The sequence below is a fragment of the Hypanus sabinus genome, chromosome 9 (genome assembly GCF_030144855.1).
Source record: "Hypanus sabinus isolate sHypSab1 chromosome 9, sHypSab1.hap1, whole genome shotgun sequence".
Taxonomy (NCBI): Eukaryota; Metazoa; Chordata; class Chondrichthyes; order Myliobatiformes; family Dasyatidae; genus Hypanus; species Hypanus sabinus.
The window spans coordinates 162,630,860-162,652,938 of NC_082714.1; the positions used below are offsets into that span (position 1 = coordinate 162,630,860).

General features: G+C 43.5%; 1 protein-coding gene across 1 annotated transcript in view; it reads right to left on the minus strand.

Moving 5' to 3' along the window:
* Nucleotides 1-930: 930 nt before the first annotated feature.
* Nucleotides 931-22,079, minus strand: part of psmf1 (proteasome inhibitor subunit 1) — a 63,803-nt gene continuing 42,654 nt past the window's right edge. The window contains exons 6-7 of the mRNA XM_059981010.1: nucleotides 3,831-3,989; nucleotides 931-1,331 (exon numbers count right to left, since the gene is read on the minus strand). Coding sequence (XP_059836993.1) covers nucleotides 1,280-1,331; nucleotides 3,831-3,989 — 211 coding nt within the window. The 3' untranslated portion in view covers nucleotides 931-1,279. The remainder of the gene's footprint in view (nucleotides 1,332-3,830; nucleotides 3,990-22,079) is intronic.

Here is a 22,079-nt window from a genome sequence, read left to right on the forward strand (position 1 = left end):
CACGGACTCTTCATCTCATGTTCTCAATATCCATTTCTTTTTATTACTATTACTACTTTTGTATTTGCAGGTTGTAGTCTTTTGCACTTTGGTTGGTTGTCCACCCTGTTGATGCAGTCTTTTATTATTGGATTTACTGAGTATGCCCTCAAGAAAATAAAGCTCAGGGTTGTATTATAGTGACATATATATTTGGTGATACATTTACTTTGAACTTTAAATCGGCTGCTGGAGTGGTTAGTGGAGATAGAATGCACTGCCAGGGCAGTGGTAGAGCAAATATGTTAAAAAGGCTTTTTTTTTTGGGTTGTTGAATGTGCAGAGAATGGAGGGATATGGACATTGTGCAGCCGGAGTGGATTAGAACATAGAATATTATAACAAAGCACAGTACAGGCCAGTTGCCCCATGATATTGTGCTGACCTTTTATTCTACACAAAGGTCAATCTAATCCCTCCCTCCCACATAGCCTCCTTTTTTCTTTCATCCATGTGCCTATCTAAATCTCTTAAATGACCCTAATGTATCTGCCTCTACCATCACCCGACAGCATGCTCCACGCACCCACCAATCTGTATAAAAAACTTATCTGACACCCCCTATACTTTCTTCCAATTACTTTAAGTATGCTCACATTTTAAAGATGGTGCTTCCTCCCACAAGTAACTGTTCCAGCAATCTCAAACTCTGCATGAAGTTAGGCACTTAATTTCTAGTTTAACAAACACAAAATGCTGGAGGAACTCAGCAGGTCAGGCAGCATCTATGGAGACAAATAAAGAGCCAATGTTTCAGGCCAAGACCCTTCATCAGCTGAGTTCCTCCAGCATTTGTGTGTATTACTCTGGATGTTCTTTACGTGAGGAACGCATAATGTACGTACAGTTCTCCACAAAATAATCAACACAACAGGTTGGACTCAAACAGCATTTTTGTTTGTCCAGCAGTTTATTATGTTCAGGATCATTGAAACCCGAATTCTTATGCATTAAACATCACCAGCCTTTCGAAAGAGAACCACAGTCTGCCAACTGATACTTGGGTTGTTTGTAGCACATCAGCAGCTAAGGTTTTGGCTGTGCCTAGGAGCTTCACTTGTTGAGTTCATCAGCTACACTGGTTCAGCTGAAGCTGTTGTTCTTCATTCTTCAGAGAGAGACACACAAGAGCAGGTAGCAGATTGTAAAATATTCAATTAATGTTAGCAAAAGCTACAGGATTTCCCAAATTATGATTGACACTAGAGGCTTCCAAATGCATAAAAGGAGAGGTTGAATATCACATGAATAAATCATCGTATCCTGGAGGAGGAAGGTGGTCAGGGTCAGGGCTGAAAGAGAAAAGCATTTTGTAATCATTCAAAAATCCAACAACAAGCACCACAAATAATATATCTGAAGATACAAGGACATGAGGATGGGACTGATGGGATTGATCTATGAAAATAAACAGACTTCAAGAGCAAATGGCCTCTTTCTGATTCTGTACGTATTGGATTACCGACCTTTCAAGATTATCCTAGAGACTACAGGCAATAAAACATTAACCACCTGGAGCCAAACATAAGCATCTCTGGGAAAAAATATAGGGAGGCATGTATGTGGACATGTCACAGGTAGGCTTTATTTTACAGTGTGGTAGTAAAGGCAGATACATTAGGAACATTTAAGAGATTCTTAAATAGGCACATAGAATTCTTTGCCGCAAACAGCTGTGGAGGCCAAGTCATTGGGTATATTTAAAGTGGAGGTTGACAGGTTCTTGATTAGAAGGCATGTCAAGAGTCATGGGGAGAAGACAGGAGAATGGGGTTGAGGGGGATAATAAATCAGCCATAATGGAATGATGGAGAAGAATCGAAGGCCCAAATGATCCCCTTGTAAAAGAAAAATGGAGGGCTTTCGACTGATCTTGGAGTAGGTTAAGAGGTCGGCACAAAATTACGGGCCAAAGGGCCTGTACTACATTGTGATGTTCTATTCTCTAATTGTTTTTTTTTAATTCGAAAATTAAGGAAAAAATCCACAGATGCTGGACATCTAAAATACAAACTGAAGATTCTGTAAATACTCAAGCAGGTCAGGCAGCTTTGATAGGAAGTGAAACAGAGCCAACATTTCCGACTGAAGACCCTTTACAGAACCAGGAAGGAGACAAAGGAATCTTGCTAAGTTGCAGAAGCAGGATGTTGGCAGGGGACTGTCACTGATGGGGCAGGCAGGAAGGCTATACAGCAGGTTAACAAAACTGCCCAGTAAATGTGGGAAGCCACTCTCAACCTTTCTGCTCCCACCTCTGATTTCATTGTTCCCCCTCCCTCTTCACTACCTAGATTTTTATCAGATCCTTCCCAGGCCAGAGGAAACAGAGACAATACAGCAATGGAGGGGCCACTCAGCCCATGACGCTGTGCCAATCTCTGTCAATTTATACTAAATGTCTGTCCTGTCCATATCCCTTCATATTCATGTGTCCCTCTAACAGCTTCAAACTCCAAACTGCTTGCTTCCAACAATACCCTGGTAACCCAGTCCAATCAGTCTCTGCAGAAAGCTTGACCCTCACGTTGCCTTTAAACTTCCCTTTCTAACTTTCAAAGCATCTTCTCCGGTTGGTTGATATTTCTATCCCAGGGGAAAAAATTCTGACTGTGTACATTATCTATACTCATAATTTTAAAGACTTCTGTCAGATCTCCCCTTAGCCTCTGACACTTTAGGGAGAAGAACCAAAATTTATCCAACTTTCCCTTGTAGCTCATTCCGTTGAATCCAGGCAGCTTCCTGATAAACCTCTTCTGTGCCCTTTTCACAGTTTCCACATCATTCCTATAATGGGTCAACCAATAAGAATATACGTGTATTCACAAGAGATTCTGCAAACGTTGGAAATTCAGATTCATCATCATGTGCCATGCTGTATGACGTAGGTTGACCATGGTCTTCCATCCGTCCCTGATCTGCCAGGGATTGCCACCTATGGGGAAGTACCCCTCACATTGCCATTCCCATTCCTTTCTCTTTCCATGACCATGATTGTTCTTGGAAAATTTTTCCTACAGAAGTGGTTTGCCATTGCTTTCTCCTGGGCAGTGTCTTTACAAGACAGGTGACCCTAGCCATTAACAATACACTTCAGAGATTGTCTGCCTGGCGTCAGTGGTCACATAACCAGGTCTTGTGATCTGCACCAGCTGCTCATATGGCCATCCACCACCTGCTCCCACGGCTTCGTGTGACCCTGATCAGGGCAGGGGAGGGGCTAAGCAGGTACTACACCTTGCAAAGCATGACGCACAGACTAGCGAAGGGAATGAGCACTTTTAGTAGAGATGTATCTCCACCCCACCACCCAGAAAATTCAGAATAACACACACAAAATGCTGGAAGAACTCAGGAGATCAGGTAGCATCTATGGAAGGGAATAAACTGTTGATGATCTGGTTGAGACCCTTTGCCAAGACAATATATTTGCGATTTTTTTAAAAATGTCTCTTATTTTGCTCTTTCTCTATTTATTCTTTTATATTCTGCCTTCACTTTATCTTCCTCTTCTATCTCTTTCTCCTTCAGTTTCCATCTGACCTTCACCTAACTATCCCTTGTGTAACCTTTTGTGCCATGTGATGTTCTGTACCTAGGAAAAGAAACACTTCAAAGTTACGTATGTGGAAGTGACAAGTGTGATATTGAACTGTGAATATTCTAGGACATGGATTCGGAAATGAACGTTCCACTGGTGTAGAAACACCTGTTCAATTAGACAACCATGTGGTAATGTGGCATTTATAAAGCTTCTGCTGAATTTCAATATAAAACTTCAGACATACCCAGGACGGCCACGTCCAACTGGCCCAAATGGGTCAAACCTGGCTCCTGGGGGCACGGATCCAGGTGGAAGCTGTCCTGGTATTCCCGATGATGGGTCAAAGCCAGATCTTGGTATTCCGGACCTTAAAGGATCTACAATCATTCCACCTCTTCGGTCGCTGGTGAACAAAAGTAGAAAAAGAGAAGCACATTGAGACCTCTATTCAAAAACTTCAGCTGAAACTCAATGGAGTGGAGCTGGGAGTAAAGGTATTCTACAGTCTGGGAATGGAGACTGATCTGACAATTGATGGAAATGTTTTCTGTTCTATCCGTATACTTGTAGGTGAGATGGCACAGTAGCACAGTGGTTAGCCTAATGCTATTACAGCAGCAACAGTAAGATTGGGGTTCAATTCCTGCCATTGTCTGTAAGGAGACTGTGGTTCTCCCCATGACAATGTGGGCTTCCTCTCTCATTCCGAAGATGTACAGATTAGGGTTAGTAAATTGTGGCTGTGCTATGTTGGTGCTGAAAATGTGGTGACATTTGTAGGCTGCTCAGCATGATCCACATTGATTGTACTTGATACAAAATGGCGCATTTCACTGCATGTTTTGTACTTCGATGCACATATGACAAATAAAGTTCTTTCTTTGCACTTCTCTGAATGGAGTAAACATACAACGACATATGCATTTACTGTATGTAGGATGACACAACCAGGCCAGAACTGAAGAAATATTGGACTGTCACATGGGGTAAAATCTAAAGATCCACCTGTAATCCAAGGTCCATGAAAAAGCTTTTATAGCACTAATTTGTGGAAAGCCCGGGAAGTTTTCCTTATGTTCGGACACTTATTCCCTTTTAAAAAAAAGATTAGCTTTATTTGTCACATGTACATCAAAACATGGTGAAATGTGTTGTTTACGTCAATGAACAACAAAGTCTGAGGATGTGCTGGGGGCAGCCTGTAAGTGTCACCATGCATCCAACACCAACAGGGTATATAAACACTGATCCTGATCTGTTCATCTTTGGAATGTAAGAAGAAACCGGAGCACCCAGGGGAAATCTAGGTGGTCACAGAGAGAACTTACAAACTCCTTGCAGGTAGTGGTGAGAAATAAACACAGATTACTAGCGCTGTAAAGTGATGCGCTAACTACTACAATACCGTGCCCTCTATCCAGTCACTTCTCATCTTCCCTTGCTCCAAAGAGAAAAGCCCTAGCTAGCTTGCTGAACCTGAGACATGTAGTAGTAAACTGGATTCGTCATTGGCCTAGCAGGAGAAGCCAGAAAGTGGTAGTAAATGGTTGGCTCTCTGACTGGAGGCCTCTGACTAATGGTGTGCTACAGGGATCGGTGCTGAGTCCTTTGTTGTTGTCATCCATATTTTAGGATAATTTTCTGCCCTGGGTTTTCAGGAACATTTCCAATGGAATTATTCCAGAAATGAATAACAGCCCCGTGGATTTCTAGAGGTCTGCCACAGTACCAAGCTGCAGGAGGAGAGGTAAACAAGAGAACATTAGAGTCTAACCCTGTAAAATCTCCAGACTGTTACGAGCATCTTCACAGGGTTATGCACAACTGACAATGGTGAGCAGCAATACCTCTAAAGCAACTGCAGCTTAAAGTAACAGTTTGGAATACCGCACCACTGACAAGTCTATCCAGTGTAAGACAAACCCTGTGATTCAATCGTACTGCGTTAGCTAGACAGCAGAAAAAAGATTCTGAGGCAATTTATACTTGCTTTTTTTTGACTAATTAATTGGCACCATGATTGGAAATTTATTTTATTTAGAGATGCAGGCCGGAACAGGAGGAACTGGAGCACCTGGAGGAAACCCATGCACACACGGGTAGGAATGTACAAACTTGCTTACAGAGGATGCCAGAATTCTAACATGCTGAGCTGTAATAGCATTGCATGAGGTTAACTTCATAACAAGGGAAGAATTCTCCTTGCATGATGAGAAATTGGAATCAGAATCAGTTGTTCCTTTAGAACAAGGCTGAAGAGGAATTTTTTTTTGCCAGAGGGTGATGAATTTATGGAATTCCTTGCCACAGACAGCTGTGGAGGCCCAGTCATTGGTTATATTTAAAGCAGAGTTTGACAGGTTCTTGACTAGTCAGGGGTCAAAGGTTATGGGGAGAAGGCAAGAGAATGGGGTTGAAAGGGATAATAAATCAGCGGAGATTAAATGGTGGAGAAGGCTCAATGGGCCGAATGGCCTAATTCTGCTCCTACGTCTTATGATCTAATGTTTTGAAATTTGTTGTTTTGCAGCAACAGTACAGTGCAACACATAAAAAAAATCCCTTAAAGTTACAATGAGATTACAATACATTCAGTGGCCTATTTTGGCCCAATTAAGCAGCTGCCCCAATTAGCCAAAGTTTCATGGCTCTTGTTAAAAAGGCATAAAGACGACAAACTACCATTTAACTGAGCAACAAATTTTGTATTAAAATGAAATACAGAACAAATTAGAACTCTATCAATACTGTAACGTTCTCCTTCGGGTGTACTAATAACGCCGAATTCAACGTCGAGATAAACCACAGTCAATGAAACCAGATCGCAGTAAGATTAACCATTTACTGTTCACTCTTCACATTAACATATGGTGAAAACTGTTGATAAAACAATACAAGATTGATACAGTATTTGTTCCTTCCTTAATATCACATTTCAATTGTAAATACTTGCAAAGGTGACTATAACTACATTACACTAAGGTGCAGTATACAGGCAGAGTTTACCTGCTCCATTGACTACTTTAAATACACTTCAATGCAAACTATCCGCAACTCTTTAACTAACGAAAGCATAAACATTATCGACCGTCGTTACTTTTAACAGGATCGGCATTAACATCTTAGTTCAATATATCGATTATCTATTAACTTACAGCGTTGCTCTCACTGTGATTTCTAATGCCTGCAAAACAACTTCTGCTCAGGTGTGCCTCGTGGTGAGCCCCCACCCTCGCATTAATTTCAAACCGGTACTTTCCCACAAGACGCGGCGAAACCGGATGTGACGTCATCGCATGCCGATATATTTTACATGCAATGAATATACTTTAAACACTTCTAATTCTAACTAGAAAATACTATCGAATGAATTACTAAGCGAAAATATTATAAACTAAATAACTGTCGTAAAGACAGCACACTCCCCGCTTGACCTTCGTAAGGTCATAATGAACAGAGTACAAAACTTAGTCTCTTAATCAGTCATTAGGTAGAAGTAGAATAACTTCTGTAACTGGCCTTTGGTAAATTTTCACATCGCCTTGGTCGGTAGTCTTCAATTCGATCTTCCTGACATGTCCATCCCCGCTAGGGAATGTAGCAGTGATTCTGGCCATTGGCCAGCTGTTGCTGGCGATTTGCTTGTCCCTGAGCAGGACTAAGTCTCCAACTTGAAGATTCCTGCGGGGTTCTATCCACTTTTGTCTCTGTTGCAACAAGGGTAGATATTTTTGTCTCCAGCGAGACCAGAACTGATTTGCCAGAGCCTGGACTTGTCTCCATTGCTTTGTGTACAAATCCTCGTCTGAGAAGTCTCCTGGTGGAGGGGGAGCTCCTGCCTTCTGCGTAAGGAGCATTGATGGCGAAAGTATGAAGGGGTTTTCTGGGTCAGAAGACACAGGTAGGAGTGATTGTGCGTTTATAATGGCTGTGACCTCTGCCATTAGGGTGCACAGTACCTCGTGGGTCAATCGGGTGCGTTGCTGCATCTCAGGTTTCCTTTTCCGGGTTTTCCGTAAGGACGTGAACCGTTTGACTGCCTGCTCTTTGTTATCTGGTGAGCGCTGGCGTGGTTCTCTGAAAGGCAATGGGGCAACCCCATTATTTGCTTCATCTCTGAAGACCTTGGTGTCCTTTGTTTTTAAAGAAATGGCATCTTGAGCTGATTGTGCAAGTTTGTTTCTGTGCTCGGTTTGAACGAAAACTGACTGACCTAGCGTCTCGTCAGTTACTTTACGCTTGTTAACATCTTGTTGTGCTTCCTTAATGCACGGGACACACGGGCAGGGTTGAAAGATTGAATGGTGGCCACTCTCTAGCACATTGGTCTTGAGTGTGTTAACCATCGGTTTGTGTACGTCTTCAGGGCACACCCCTCCTATCACCACCCAGCCTAGATCCAAGCGTTGCGCAAAGGGGGCGTCGTGTGGTCCATTGACCTGCTGCCTAAACTTGTGTACCCGGATTACATCTCTTCCTAATAGCAGGAGTATTTCCGCTTTTGGATCCAGTTCTGGGATGTGTTTGGCAATGTGGTGGAGATGTGGCTGGTGTAGCGCCGCACTTGGTGTCGGGATCTCAGTGCAGTTATTCATGATTCCATCACACTCTAAGAGCGGAGGGAGACAGATGACGACTTTACCATCCAGGGACTCGATCTGGATGCCTTCTGCCTTCCTTCCTTGGGTTTCCATGTTGCCTGAGCAAGTTTTGAGGTAGTATGGGAACTGCTCACTCTCAATGTTGAACAATTTAAAGAACTCTGGACTGACTAGTGAGCGATTGCTCTGATCATCCAGAATCACATAGGCTTTGATGGCCTTGTCTTTGGCTCCTTTAGGGTACACCTTAGTGAGGCAGATCTTGGAACAAGAACGGCTTGACTGAGCTTGACCGCAAACTTCTGTACAGTTCGAGCTGACAATTGTTGTCCTGGAGTGAGCCTCTCCCTCCCCGCCGTCCTGTTGTGGGGGTGAAGGAGCGTTGTCGGTTTGCGGTGGACAATCCTTGCTAGGGTCGTTGTTAGTTGTAAGGGCTTCAGTCTTGAGCACTGAGGCGGGTTTATCAATGTTGAAAACATTCAAAGAGGATCTACCTGGCTTGGTGTAAATCGTACTGCTTCCTGGACCCGCAAGGCTAGGGTCGTTTCGCTTCTTCGCCTCCCTGCACACAAACCTAGTGAGGAGCTCAAAGGGAGGAAATCGATCATCGTGGTCTTCCTTGTATTCTAAAGCAACGGACAGCCACCTGTCCTGCAGCCCAAAAGGAAGTTTGTCTACGACTTGTCTAATCCCGGATGGAGTATCTAGGTATACTAGACCAGCTGAGTAGCCATCTTCCTTGGCGCCTTGGATCTCCATGAGTAAATCTCCGAATTCTCTTAACTTAATGTGATCTTTGGCTGACACCTTAGGAAAGTTTTCCAGACGTCGATATAGCGCCGCTTCAATAATTTCAGGGGCCCCATAGCCCTCCCGAAGTCTCTCCCACGCTTTGCTTAAAGCTAGCTCGGGTTTGTTGATGTACACTGAACGTATGCGTCTCACCTGTTCGCGTGATTCTTTTCCCAGCCATTTCGCCAGAAGGTCCAACTCTTGGGTTGCTCTGAGCTGGACTCCATCGATAGCGTTGGTGAATGTGGAGTACCATGCATGGTAATTTTCAGGTTTATCGTCAAACTGGTACAGTCCCGAAGTGACGAGATCCCGTCGTGCTAAATCCTGCATCACAGGATCACTTGTAAGCGGCATGCGGGCTGGAGAAGTACGTTGGTGCCTATATGACTGAGAGCGTACGTTTCTTATGGAATTTGCCATCCTGGATTCGACCTCTGCATCTCTTCGCATCAAATCTTGTAAGTTTGGTGTCGAGAAGTATTGGATGTCAGCTCTTTCATTCTTGACTCCATCACAGAGTCGCGAGGGTAAATTTTCTTCCTCGTATGGATGTGATGCAATCGTGCCTCTCTGAGGTTCCTCGTAGCTGGGGAAGTTATCGAATACGTATGGAGAGGAGAGACGAGCCTGCCTGTCTATTTGAGATTGTACATAGTCGCTTGTGCGTTCCAGTCTGGTCCTTTCTAAAGTAGATCTTACTTTGGTCAGATCACACGTCCCTTCAGCTTCTTCTATGTACTCTGCTTCCGCCTTGGCAGCTTCTTCTTCTCTTTCTAGCTGCAGCACTTGCAACTCTGTCGATATTTTTGCCATTTCCAACTGGGTTTCGGCTTCTCTGGCGGCCGCTTCACTTTGTCTGGCGGCCGCTTCACTTTGTCTGGCGGCCTCTTCACTTTGTCTGGCGGCCTCTTCTCTTTGTCTGGCGGCCCTTTCCTTCTGGATTTTGGCTTCTCTGGTGGCCTGTTCCATTTTCAAAACTGCTTCTTGTCTGGCGTAACGCAGTCGCACCTTGGCGGCTTCTGCCTTGGCTCTTGCCTGGGTGGACTTACTTGATGTCGCTCTACTGCCCTTGTCACTGGGCGCCATCGACTTGATCCTGGATCGAGCTGACATTGCAGCACTTGGAACACCTGATAACGCCTGGTTGGGCTTACTTGATGTCGGTTTACCGCCCTTGTCGCTGGACGGCGTCGACTTGATGCTGGATCGAGCTGACATTGCAGCACTTGAAACACCTGATAATGCCGCTTTTTCACTTGCTGGCACCGCCGGTTTTCTTGGGCAACAACACGGCCTGGATATTGGGCAGCACCCCGCCCTGAGCGATGGTCACCCCTCCCAGCAGCTTGTTGAGCTCCTCGTCGTTGTGGACAGCCAGCTGCAGGTGTCTGGGGATGATGCGGGTCTTCTTGTTGTCCCGGGCTGCGTTACCAGCCAACTCGAGGATTTCAGCCGTCAGATACTCGAGCACGGCAGCCAGGTAGACCGGGGCTCCGGCACCCACCCGCTCAGCATAGTTGACCTTTCTCAGGAGCCTGTGAACACGGCCCACCGGGAACTGCAGTCCGGCCCGGGACAAGCGAGATTTGGCCTTGGACCGAGCTTTGCCACCGGTTTTTCCTCGTCCAGTCATTAAATCACAGTGAGAGCAACGCTGTAAGTTAATAGATAATCGATATATTGAACTAAGATGTTAATGCCGATCCTGTTAAAAGTAACGACGGTCGATAATGTTTATGCTTTCGTTAGTTAAAGAGTTGAGGATAGTTTGCATTGAAGTGTATTTAAAGTAGTCAATGGAGCAGGTAAACTCTGCCTGTATACTGCACCTTACTGCACCTATAATGTAGTTATAGTCACCTTTGCAAGTATTTACAATTGAAATGTGATAATAAGGAAGGAACAAATACTGTATCAATCTTGTATTGTTTTATCAACAGTTTTCACCATATGTTAATGTGAAGAGTGAACAGTAAATGGTTAATCTTACTGCGATCTGGTTTCATTGACTGTGGTTTATCTCGACGTTGAATTCGGCGTTATTAGTACACCCGAACGAGAACGTTACAGTGAAAAAGCGTTGCTCTCACTGTGATTTCTAATGCCTGCAAAACAACTTCTGCTCAGGTGTGCCTCGTGGTGAGCACCCACCCTCGCGTTAATTTCAAACCGGTACTTTCCCACAAGACGCGGCGAAACCGGATGTGACGTCATCGCATGCCGATATATTTTACATGCAATGAATATACATTAAACACTTCTAATTCTAACTAGAAAATACTATCGAATGAATTACTAAGCGAAAATATTATAAACTAAATAACTGTCGTAAAGACAGCACAAATACCATTACAGTACTATAAAACTGTGCATTAGTTCCCAATAGTTATCAAAGGAGGATTTTCTAGTGTACAGTGCCTTGTTGTTTTGAATGACTGTAAATGAACAAAATCAGTGGAGACACAGTGTAGATAATAGACTGCCTTCATACAATGCTGTCAACAATTGCATCCTCCAAGTCTTCACTGTAATACTCAAGATGATTGTCTATAGATATCTTAAAATTCTTCATAGTTCTTAACTTCTTGTAGTAGTGAAATTGTTTCATTTTCACTCCCGGCCATTTCTGGCATCTCCAAACCTGAATGCTGGAAACCAGTGAGCAAAACAGTTCTGAACTGACTTGATGCTTATTTCTCACCAACTATCTGTGACAAAAATCACTTCTTTTTGAACAGGACATGCAAATGACACTTTTTAAGGACAGTACAGCCACACAAGTATACGCATCCAACACTAGTGAGAAACTGTTCAGCAATAGTCTCCTGTCCAAATTAAGCGAATTAGTGTCCCAAATAAATAAAGGGAATCCTAGCTATTTTTCCAGTTAGCATTTGTCTTTTTAAAGAGTTTACATAAATAAATGGCAGCCCTGATTAACTGATAACCCAGTTAACCGGAATCCACTGTATATGTACTGTAAGTTGACCAAAAAGTGAGGTGGTGTTCATGAAATCTCATGGCAGAGGAGAAGAAGCTGTTCAGGCTCCTGTACCTTCTCCCTGTTGGTAGCAATAAGGTGGTTTGGCCTGGATGGTGCCTTATAGAAAATAGACCATAAGATATATTAGGTCATTTGGCCCATTGAGTCTGCTCCATTATTTCATCATAGCTGATTCAATTTCCCTCTCAGCCCAATCTCCTGCCTTCTCCCTGTATCCCTTCATGCCCTGACCAATCAAGAACCTATCAACCACTGTCTTAAATATACATAAAGACATAGCCTCCACAGCTGCCCGTGGCAAAAAATTCCACAGATCCACCATTTTCTTGTTAAAGGAATTCTACCTCAAAGGATGTCCCTCTGTTCTGAGGCCGTGTCCTCTGGTTTTAGACTCTCCCAACATAGGAAACATCCTCTCCACGTCCACTCTATCAAGGTCATCCCACCATTCGACTGGTTTCAATGAGGTCATCCCTCATTCTGAATTCTAGTGAATATAGGCCCGGAGCCGTCAAACACTCTTAATCTGACAAGCCATTCAATTCTGGAATCGTTTTTGTGAACCTCCTTTAAACCATCTCCAGTTTCAGCACATCCTTTCTATGATGAGGCCCAAACCTGCTCACGCTATTCCATGTCAGGCCTCACCAGTGCTTTATAAAGTTTCAACATTGCATGCTTGCTTTTATATTCTAGTCCTCTTGAAATGAATTCTAACATTGCTTTTGCCTTCCTCACCACAACCTGCAAATTAACTTTTAGGGAATCCTGTGTAAGGACTCCCAAGTCCCTTTGCATTAAGGAGGATCAGAGGTGACTTGACAGACAACCGTTACATTTCTTCTACCAAAATGCCTGATTATGAACTTCCCGACCATGTATTTCATCTGTCATTTCTTTGCCCATTCTCCTAATCTGTTTAAGTCATTCTACGGCCTCCCTACTTCCTCAAAGCTACCTGTCCCTCTACTTACCTTTATATCGTCTGCAAACTTTGCAAAACAGCTATCAATTCCATCACCCACATTATTGACACATAATGTAAAAATTGGTCCCAACACAGACCCCTGTCACCAGCAGCCAACCAAAAAAGCTTCCTTAATTCCCACTCTTTGCCTTCTGCCATTCAGCCACTGCTTTATCCACGCTAGAATCTTTCCTGTAATACCACGGGCTTGTTAAGCAGCTTCATGTTTGCAACTTGTCAAGCGCCTTCTGAAAATCCAAGTATGCAACATCAACTGATTCTCCTTTACCTATCCCGCTTGTTACTTCTTCAAATAATTCCAATAGATTTGTCTGGCAACATTTTCCCTTGAGGAAACCATGACAACTATGGTCTATTTTATCATGTGTCTCCAAGTAACCTCAGACCTCATCCTTAAAAATCGATTCCAACATCTTCACAACCACTGAGGTCAGACTAAATGGCCTATAGTTTCCTTGCTTCTGCCTCTCTCCCTTCTTGAAAGTGGAGTGACAGTTGCAATTGTCCAGTCTTCCGGAACCATTCCAGAATCTAGTGATTCTTGAAAGATCATTACTAATGCTTCCCTTCAGCCACCTCTTTCAGAACTCTGGGGTGTACACCATCTGGTCCAGGTGATTTATCTACCTACAGATCTTCCAGTTTCCCAAGAATCTCCTATCTAGTTATGGTAACATCACACACTTCATGCCTCCTGACACCTGGAACTTCCACCATACTTCTGGTGTCTTCCACATTGAAGACTGATGAAAAATACTTTTTCAGTTTGTCCATTATTTCGTTGCTCCCCATTACTACCTCTCCAGCATCATTTTCCAGAGGTCCAATATTCAGTCTCACCTCTCTTTTACACTTTATGTAACTGAAGAAACTTCTGGTGTCCTCTTTAATATTACTGGCTAGCTTACTTTCATAATCCATCTTTACCATCTTAATGACTTTTTAGTTGCCTTCTGTTGGTTTTTAAAAGCTTCCCTATCCTCTAACTTCCCACTAATCTTTGCTCTATTAGATGCCCTCTCTTTGGCTTTTTGTTGGTTTTGACTTCTCTTGTTATCCACAGTTGTGTCATCTTGCCTTTAGAATACTTCTTCCTCTTTGGGATGTATACATCCTGTGCCTTCTAAACTGCTTCCAGGAATTCCAGCCATTGCTGCTCTGCCATCATCCCTACCGGTGTCCTTTTCCAGTGAATCCTGGCCAACTCCTCTCTCATGCCTCTATAATTCCTTCTACTCCACTGTAATATTTTACCTTTGAATTCACCCTGAAATTTGAGAATGAAATCATATTATGATCACTTTCCCCTAAGGGCTCTTCTGCCTTAAGCTCTCTAATCAACTCTGGCTCATTGCACATGAAGATGTCCTCAATAGTGGGCAGGCTGCTGCCTAAGATGGAACTGTCTTTAAAAACCAATGTAGCTTCTCCCGATTCTTTGCAGTGGCACCTCCATATCAGATAGTGATTCAAACAGTCAGAATGTTCTCCATGGCACATCTGTAGAAATCTGCTAGAATCTTTGGTGACATACCAAATCTCCTCAAACTGCTAAGAAAGTATAGCCACTGGTGTCCCTGCTTGTGTTCAGTCCTTCAGTACATTCAGGACTGAGACTGACGGATTTTTGGATCATTGTAAATCATGGAAGTGGAAAAAGGAAGGGGAAGTGGGAGCCAGGAAATAGTTTTGTTTAATGGCACAATTGGAATGGAATTAGAATTGGTTTATTATTATCACCTGTATCAAGATGCAGTGAAAAGTTTTTGTTTGTGCACCATCTAGCCATGGACAGGTGCATAGAGATTGAGGAGTCATCTGACTCACTCCAAACAGCTTTCTCCCCCAATGCTGTCAGATTTCTGAACGGCCAATGAACCCGTGAGCTCTACCTCACTATATTCATTCTCTTTTTTTTCTCATCTACATTAAGCCTGATTCTGGCTCTTTTCACTGCAAAGAAACACACATTTGCAAGGCCATTTTGGGGCCCCATGGTAGAGAAGTAGTTAGCGCGAACCTATTACAGTTTGGGACATTGGAATTTGGGGTTTAATTCCGGCATCCTCTGTGAGAAGCTCATATGTCCTTCCCGTGAGTGCATGCAATTCCTCCAGGTGCTCTGGATTCCTCCCAAGGTCCAAAGACATACCGGTTAATAGGTTAATTGATCTTGTAAATTGTTCTGTGGTCAGGCTAGAGTTAAATCAGTGGGTTGCCGGGCAGAAAGAGCCTATTTCATGCTGTATCTCCAGATAAAATAAAAGTTAAAAACTTGAGCAGATCTGTCTGTGCTTCCCCTTATTTTCAGCAGGAGTCTCGTAGTGTACTGTTCTGTCCTAGAAAAACAATCATCTTTAAATGCAGGCATGTAATGAATTATATTGTTTATGAAAGAATACAAGATTATACAGAACTATCCCTGTGATAACTGTAACAACTGTAACAACCTCACCGCTTCGAATAACTAATCCATGGTATGACATTTTGAATCAATTGAGTTTGAAATGAACTATAGAAATCCGTGGATAACTATTGTTAACAGATATCAACACAACCTTGGGAAACCAAACTGTTGGGTTCAGGAACTGAAAGAACTGATTGCTTTGAAACACAATGTTCATGGACTGAGAATTTAAATAAGAAATCATAAACACAAGGAATTCTGTAGATGCTGGAAATCTACAGCAATACACACAAAACGCTGGAGGAACTCAGCGGGTCAAGCAGCATCTACGCAGAGGAATAAGCAGTCGATGTTTCAAGCCAGAATAAGGTGGTGGAGGAAGGGGAAGGAGTACAAACTGGAAGGTGATAGGTGAGACCAGGTTAGAGGGAACGCAAATCAAACTGTAATAGTATGAAAAGACTGCATAGGTAATAAACATCTATTAATGCATTACCACAGCAACTAATTGATAATCAACTACTTGATTTTTAAAAAATATTTAAATTTGTTTGTGCGATGTGTAAGTCAGTCTCAATCTGGTGTTTACTGCTCCGGAATGGAAAATAATTGATGATTAAAGAATAAAGATTAGTTTTCTCTATCACATGTACATCAAAACATACAGTGAAATGCGTTATTTGAATCAGATCAAATCAGTGAGGATTGTGCTGGGTAGCCCACAAGTGCTGCCATACATCCTGCACACCCACAAGTCACTAACACTAACTCGCACATCTTTGGAATGTAGGAAACCAGAGCACCTGGAGGAATTCCACATGATCACAGGGAGAATGTAGAAACTCCTTACAGAGAGTGGCAGCAATTAAACCCTGGCTGGTGATTGCTGGCGCTGTGAAACAACTGTGCTAAACACGACACGACTGTGCTGCCCTATGCAAATGAATAATCTTCTGCAGTCCACAGTTAAAAGAATCCAGCTGTGATGATCTTGATTAAAAAGGGAGATGATTTATTGTTCTTGACCTTCTTAAATTACTGAGAAATGATGGATACTTACGAATATACCAGGTCTTACTGTGGTACCACACAGAGGGACTGACGGTGGGAAATTATACCCTCCATCGCACAGCATGTCCTCATTAGAAGCTGCTGCTCATTCATAAGCTGGCCACAATGCTAAACTGTGGTTTAATCAGGAAACATTTGAAAATGATATAAAACCCAGGGGAAGACATTTCAAGGTGGTGAAATGTCAAGGATAGAGAAGCAGTCTGGATGCAGCCATTTTAAACTCGGTTACCTTAATGAGAACAGAATCAGCTTTGTTATCAATGTCTGCTATGATGTGATCTGTGTTCTTTTGCAGTAGCAGTACAGTGCAAATGCAAAAATTACAATAAATTCCAATATTAATAAGTAGTATTAAAAAAGGAATAATGAGGTAGTGTTCATGGGCCATTCAGAAATCTGATGGCAGAGGGGATGAAATATTTTCTGAATTGCAGAGTGTGGGTCTTCAGCCTCCTGTAGTTCCTCCCTGATGGCAGTGATGATAAAAGGGCATGTCCTGTATGGTTGGAGTCCTTAGAGATGGATGTAGCCCTCTTGTAATCCTGTCACTGGAGCCTCCATACCAGGCTGTGATGCAATTGTCAGCATACTCTCTATTGTACATATATAAAAACCTGTAAGAGTCTTTACAGGCATACCAAATCTCCTCAAATTCCTACATGGAGCCACAACTCTGTCTTCTTCACGTTATAGTTGGAAGGGAACACGAGCATCCCATTTCAACAAAACAACTTACACAGCACTGTTCAATACATCTGAAGCAGATTGCACCTGACCTGTAAGACCTGTGAACTGATATGTGCAAATCCCAACCGCCCTGTCAAACAGATAGGTTTTTAAACAATCTGGAGGTACTCAGCATACATGGGGAGAGAGAACATGTCTGGGTTTTGAGATGAAACCTAGCATCAAGACTAGGAGTGGAGAGGGGAAGATACCAGCTTAAGTTTCAAAGGCTGGCGTTCATAAGAAAGTGCCCAGCAATGAATGGACTCTAGTAAAAAACATACTGAAAGGCCAAATAGAATGGACGTGAGAGCATGTTTCCTATAGTGGGGGTTTAGGGCTAAAGGGCACAGCCTCTTAATAGAAGGACATCCCTTTAGAATAGAGATAAGAATGAATTTCTTTAACCAGAGGGTGAAAGGCGGCCATTAGGTAATACACCAAAGGGTATTGAAACAACAGGCAGAAAGGCATAGGCAGTGGTGTGGTTCTGTAGGTAAGAGATGGAATTACGACTTTAGAAAGCGGAGACACTAGGTCAGAGAACGTTGAATATTAGTGGTTGGCGTTAAGAAACTGCAAGGGTGAAAAAAACATGATAATTATGTTACTTTCCAAACAGTAACCAAGATATGGGGTTGAGTTTGCAGAGGGAGCTGGAAAAGGCATGTAATAAGAGTAATGACATAATTGTAATGGGGGATTGGGAAAATCAAGCTGGTATCAGATCGCAAGAGAGGAAATTTGTTGAATGCCTACGAGATGGCTTTTTAGAGCAGCTTGTGCTTCAGCCTACCCGGGGAAAGGCTATCCTAGGTTGAGTGTTGTGCAATAACCCAGATCCTATCCGGGAAGAATATAAATGAACCCTTATGAGGCAGTGATCATAATGTGATTGAATTCATACTGCATTTTGAGAGGGAGAAGCACAAGACACCTGAATCATATTGCAATGGAATAAAGGGAATTACAGAGGCATGAGAGAGGAGCTTGCCCACGTGGATTGAAGGAGAACAGTGGTGGGGATGACGGCACAGCAGAGATGGCTGAAGTTTCTGGGAATAGTTCACAAGACTCAGGATAGATATGTCCCACAGAAGCTGTTCTCAAATGGCAGGGGTATGCAACTGTGGCTGACAAGCGAAGCTGGATGATTGGGAAACTTTTAGAATCCAACAAATGGCAACTGAAAAAGCTATAAAAAGGGAAAAGATGAAATACCATAACAATGATACGATGGATTAAGAAAGCAAAGGAAGGTTTGGCTGCTGTAGCTGTTACATCTCGCTCACTCTCTCTCCCTCTCCAACAATTACAATACAACAACCATAACTACATCAGCACTCATGAACTGAATTTTATACTTTTCTATGACAATTTATTTACCCCAGACATCGATAGAGCTTGTTTATTATTGATTATTATTATTCCTACACTTCCAGGTTTATTACTGCTAACTTGTTTTATATGTATATTTGCATTATTGATATGGTTTTGCTTATTCTTATTAATAAACACATTTAGTTTGGTACCACCAGACTCCATATAACCATATAACAATCACAACACGGAAACAGGCCATCTCGGCCCTCCTAGTCCGTGCCGAACTCTTAATCTCACCTAGTCCCACCTACCCGCACTCAGCCCAAAACCCTCCACTCCTTTCCTGTCCATATACCTATCCAATTTTACCTTAAATGACACAACTGAACTGGCCTCTACTACTTCTACAGGAAGCTCATTCCACACAGCTATCACTCTTTGAGTAAAGAAATACCCCCTCGTGTTTCCCTTAAACTTCTGCCCCCTAACTCTCAAATCATGTCCTCTCATTTGAATCTCCCCTACTCTCAATGGAAACAGCCTATTCACGTCAATGGATTCTTCTTTCTCTGCTGGTTAGACACCCAGTTACGGGGTTCGTAACACCTGACAAATCTGTTATAGTTCTTCCAGGAAATAACAAGCAGGGTGGACAAAGGACAGGCAGTGGATGTCATATACTTGGATTTTCAGGAGGCATTTGATAAGGCGCCACACGAGGCTGCTTAACAAGATAAAATTCTATGGCATTACAGAAAAGACACTGGCATGGAGGAATAGCTGACAGGCAATAGGCAGTGAGTGGGAATAAAAGGGGTCTCTTCTGGTTGGCTGCCAGTGACCATCACTGTTCCTCAGGGGGTCATTATTGGGACCGTTACCTTTCACATCATTTGTCAATGATTTGGAAAATGGTATTGATGGCTTTGTGGCAAAGTTTGTGAATGATAGGAAGACAGGTGGAGGGATAGGTAGTGCCGAGGAAGCATTGAGATTGAGGTAGGACTTAAACAAGTTGGAAGAACGGGCAAAAAAGTGGCAGATGGAATATACTGTTGGAAAATGTATGCATTTTGGTAAAAGGAATAAGTGCAGACTATTATCTAAATGGGGAAAAGGTTCAAACATCAGAGGTGCAGGAGTGTAATTTTAAGGATGTCAGAGGTTGTTTATTTTTTAATACACAGAGAGTGGTGGGTGCATGGAATACGCTGCCAGTGTGGTGGAAGATATCTTAGATAGGCACATGGATGAAAAAAAAATGGAGGTCTATGGAGAAGGGAAGGGTTAGGGATCTTAGAGTAGGTGAAAAGATTGGCACAACATTGTAGACTAATGGATCTGTACTGTGCTGTAGTATTCAATGTTCTATGAAGGGAAAGTGGTGCTGGCAGATACAGGATGATAACATACACAGGGAAGAGCCTGGTGTTGAGACGGTCCCGCAGGAATACACTTCTGGACTATGAATTAAGCTTAATACAACAATTCATATAAAGCTCTCAGATATAATCAACACAAACTTGAACATTTTATTACAAAAATACATTGCATAAGGATCTTCTGTGTTTTGTGCATTTGCAGTAAGGTAATGGAGAGGATCAAGTGAAGAAATTTACTCTGTATTGGAGTATTTCCAGCTAGCTGTTAATGGGAACTGTTAGATGCAGACCATTTTACTCACCGTGGGCATTCACCACTGTCCTTATAGTCGGTGTCTACATTCTCCTCACCGCTAATGCTAAGCAGGCGCTCTGTGAACTGTCTGAGGCTATTAGCGAACTGCAGAATACACACCCTGATGGACTGTTTATTGTCACCAGAGATTTTAACCATGTGAACCTTAAGTCAGTGCTCCCCAGATTCCATCAGGACATGGACTTTGCAACGAGAGGGGCGAACACGTTGGACCTCGTTTACACAAATATCCCTGACACGTACTGGGCGGAGCCCCACCCCCACCTCAGTTACTCAGACCACATCTGTTATGCTAATCCCAGCATACAGACCACTCGTGAGGTGCTCCAGACAAGTCCAGAAGCAGATGAAAACCTGGCCAGCAGGAGCCATCTCTGCTCTTCAAGATTGCTTTGAGCACAGTGACTGGCACATGTTCAGACAGGTTGCAACTGGAGACTCTACTAACTTAGCTACATCAGCAAGTGCATCGATGACGACACTGCGTCCAAGACCATCACTACACACGCTAACCAGAAGCTATGGATGACCGCGGAGGTGCATGCGCTGCTGAGGACCCGCGACTCCGCCTTCAGAGCAGGCGATAAGGCAGCCCTAACAACAGTGAGGGCCAAACTGTCCCAGGCCATCAGAGAGGCAAAGTGTGCACACGCATGTGGAAGGGCATTCAGGACATCACCTTACTGTGCAGGTGATGCCTCCCTCCCAGATGCGCTGAACAACTTCTACACTTGTTTTGAGGCAGAAAATGACGTGGTGGTGAGGAAGTCCACCCCTCCTCCAAATGACCAGGTGCTGTGTCTCACCATGGCTGATGTGAGGAGAACCCTCTGCAGGGTCAACCCATGGAAGGCTTCTGGACCAGACAATATTCCTGGCAGAGTGCTTAGAGGATGTGCAGACCAGCTAGCAAATGTTCTGACATCTTCAACATCTCCTTGAGCAGTGCCACTGTTCCAACATGCTTCAAGGCTGCAACCATCGTCCCCGTGCCTTAGAAGTCTTCAGTGTCCTGCCTCAATGACTACTGTCCTGTTGCACTCACATCCATCATCATGAAGTGTTTCGAGAAGCTGGTCATAAGGCTTATTAACACCCTGCTGCCCCCCTCACTGGACTCCCAGCAGTTCTTGTATTGTCCTAACCGTTCAACAGACGACACCATTGACATCACCCTCCACCTGGCCATAACCCACATGGACAAAAAAGACACGTACGTTCCAATGCTGTTCATAGACTTCAGTTCAGCATTCAATACAATCATTCCTCAGAAACTGATTGGAAAGCTGAGCCTACTGGGCCTGAACACCTCCCTCTGCAACTGGATCCTAGACTTCCTGACTGGGAGACCTCAGTCAGTCCGGATTGGGAGCAGCATCTCCAACACCATCACACTGAGCACGGGGGCTCCCCAGGGCTGTGTGCTCAGTCCACTGCTGTTCACTCTGCTGACCCACGACTGTGCAACACACAGCTCGAACCACATCATCAAGTTCGCTGATGACACGACTGTGTGGGTCTCAACAGCAAGAACGACAAGTCAGCATACAGAGAGGAGGTGCAGCAGCTAATGGACTGGTGCAGAGCCAGTGACCTATCTGTGAATGTGAACAAAAGAGATGGCTGTTGACTTCAGGAGGGCACGGAGCGACTACTCTCCGCTGAACATCGACGGCTTCCCAGTAGAGATCGTTAAGAGCATCAATTTCTTGGTGTTCACCTGGTGGAGAATCTCACCTGGTCCCTCAACACCAGCTCCATAGCAAAGAAAGCCCAGCAGCATCTCTACTTTCTGCGAAGGCTGAGGGAAATCCATCTCCCACTCCCCATCACTTTCTACAGGGGTTGTATTGAGAGCATCCTAAGCAGCTGCATCA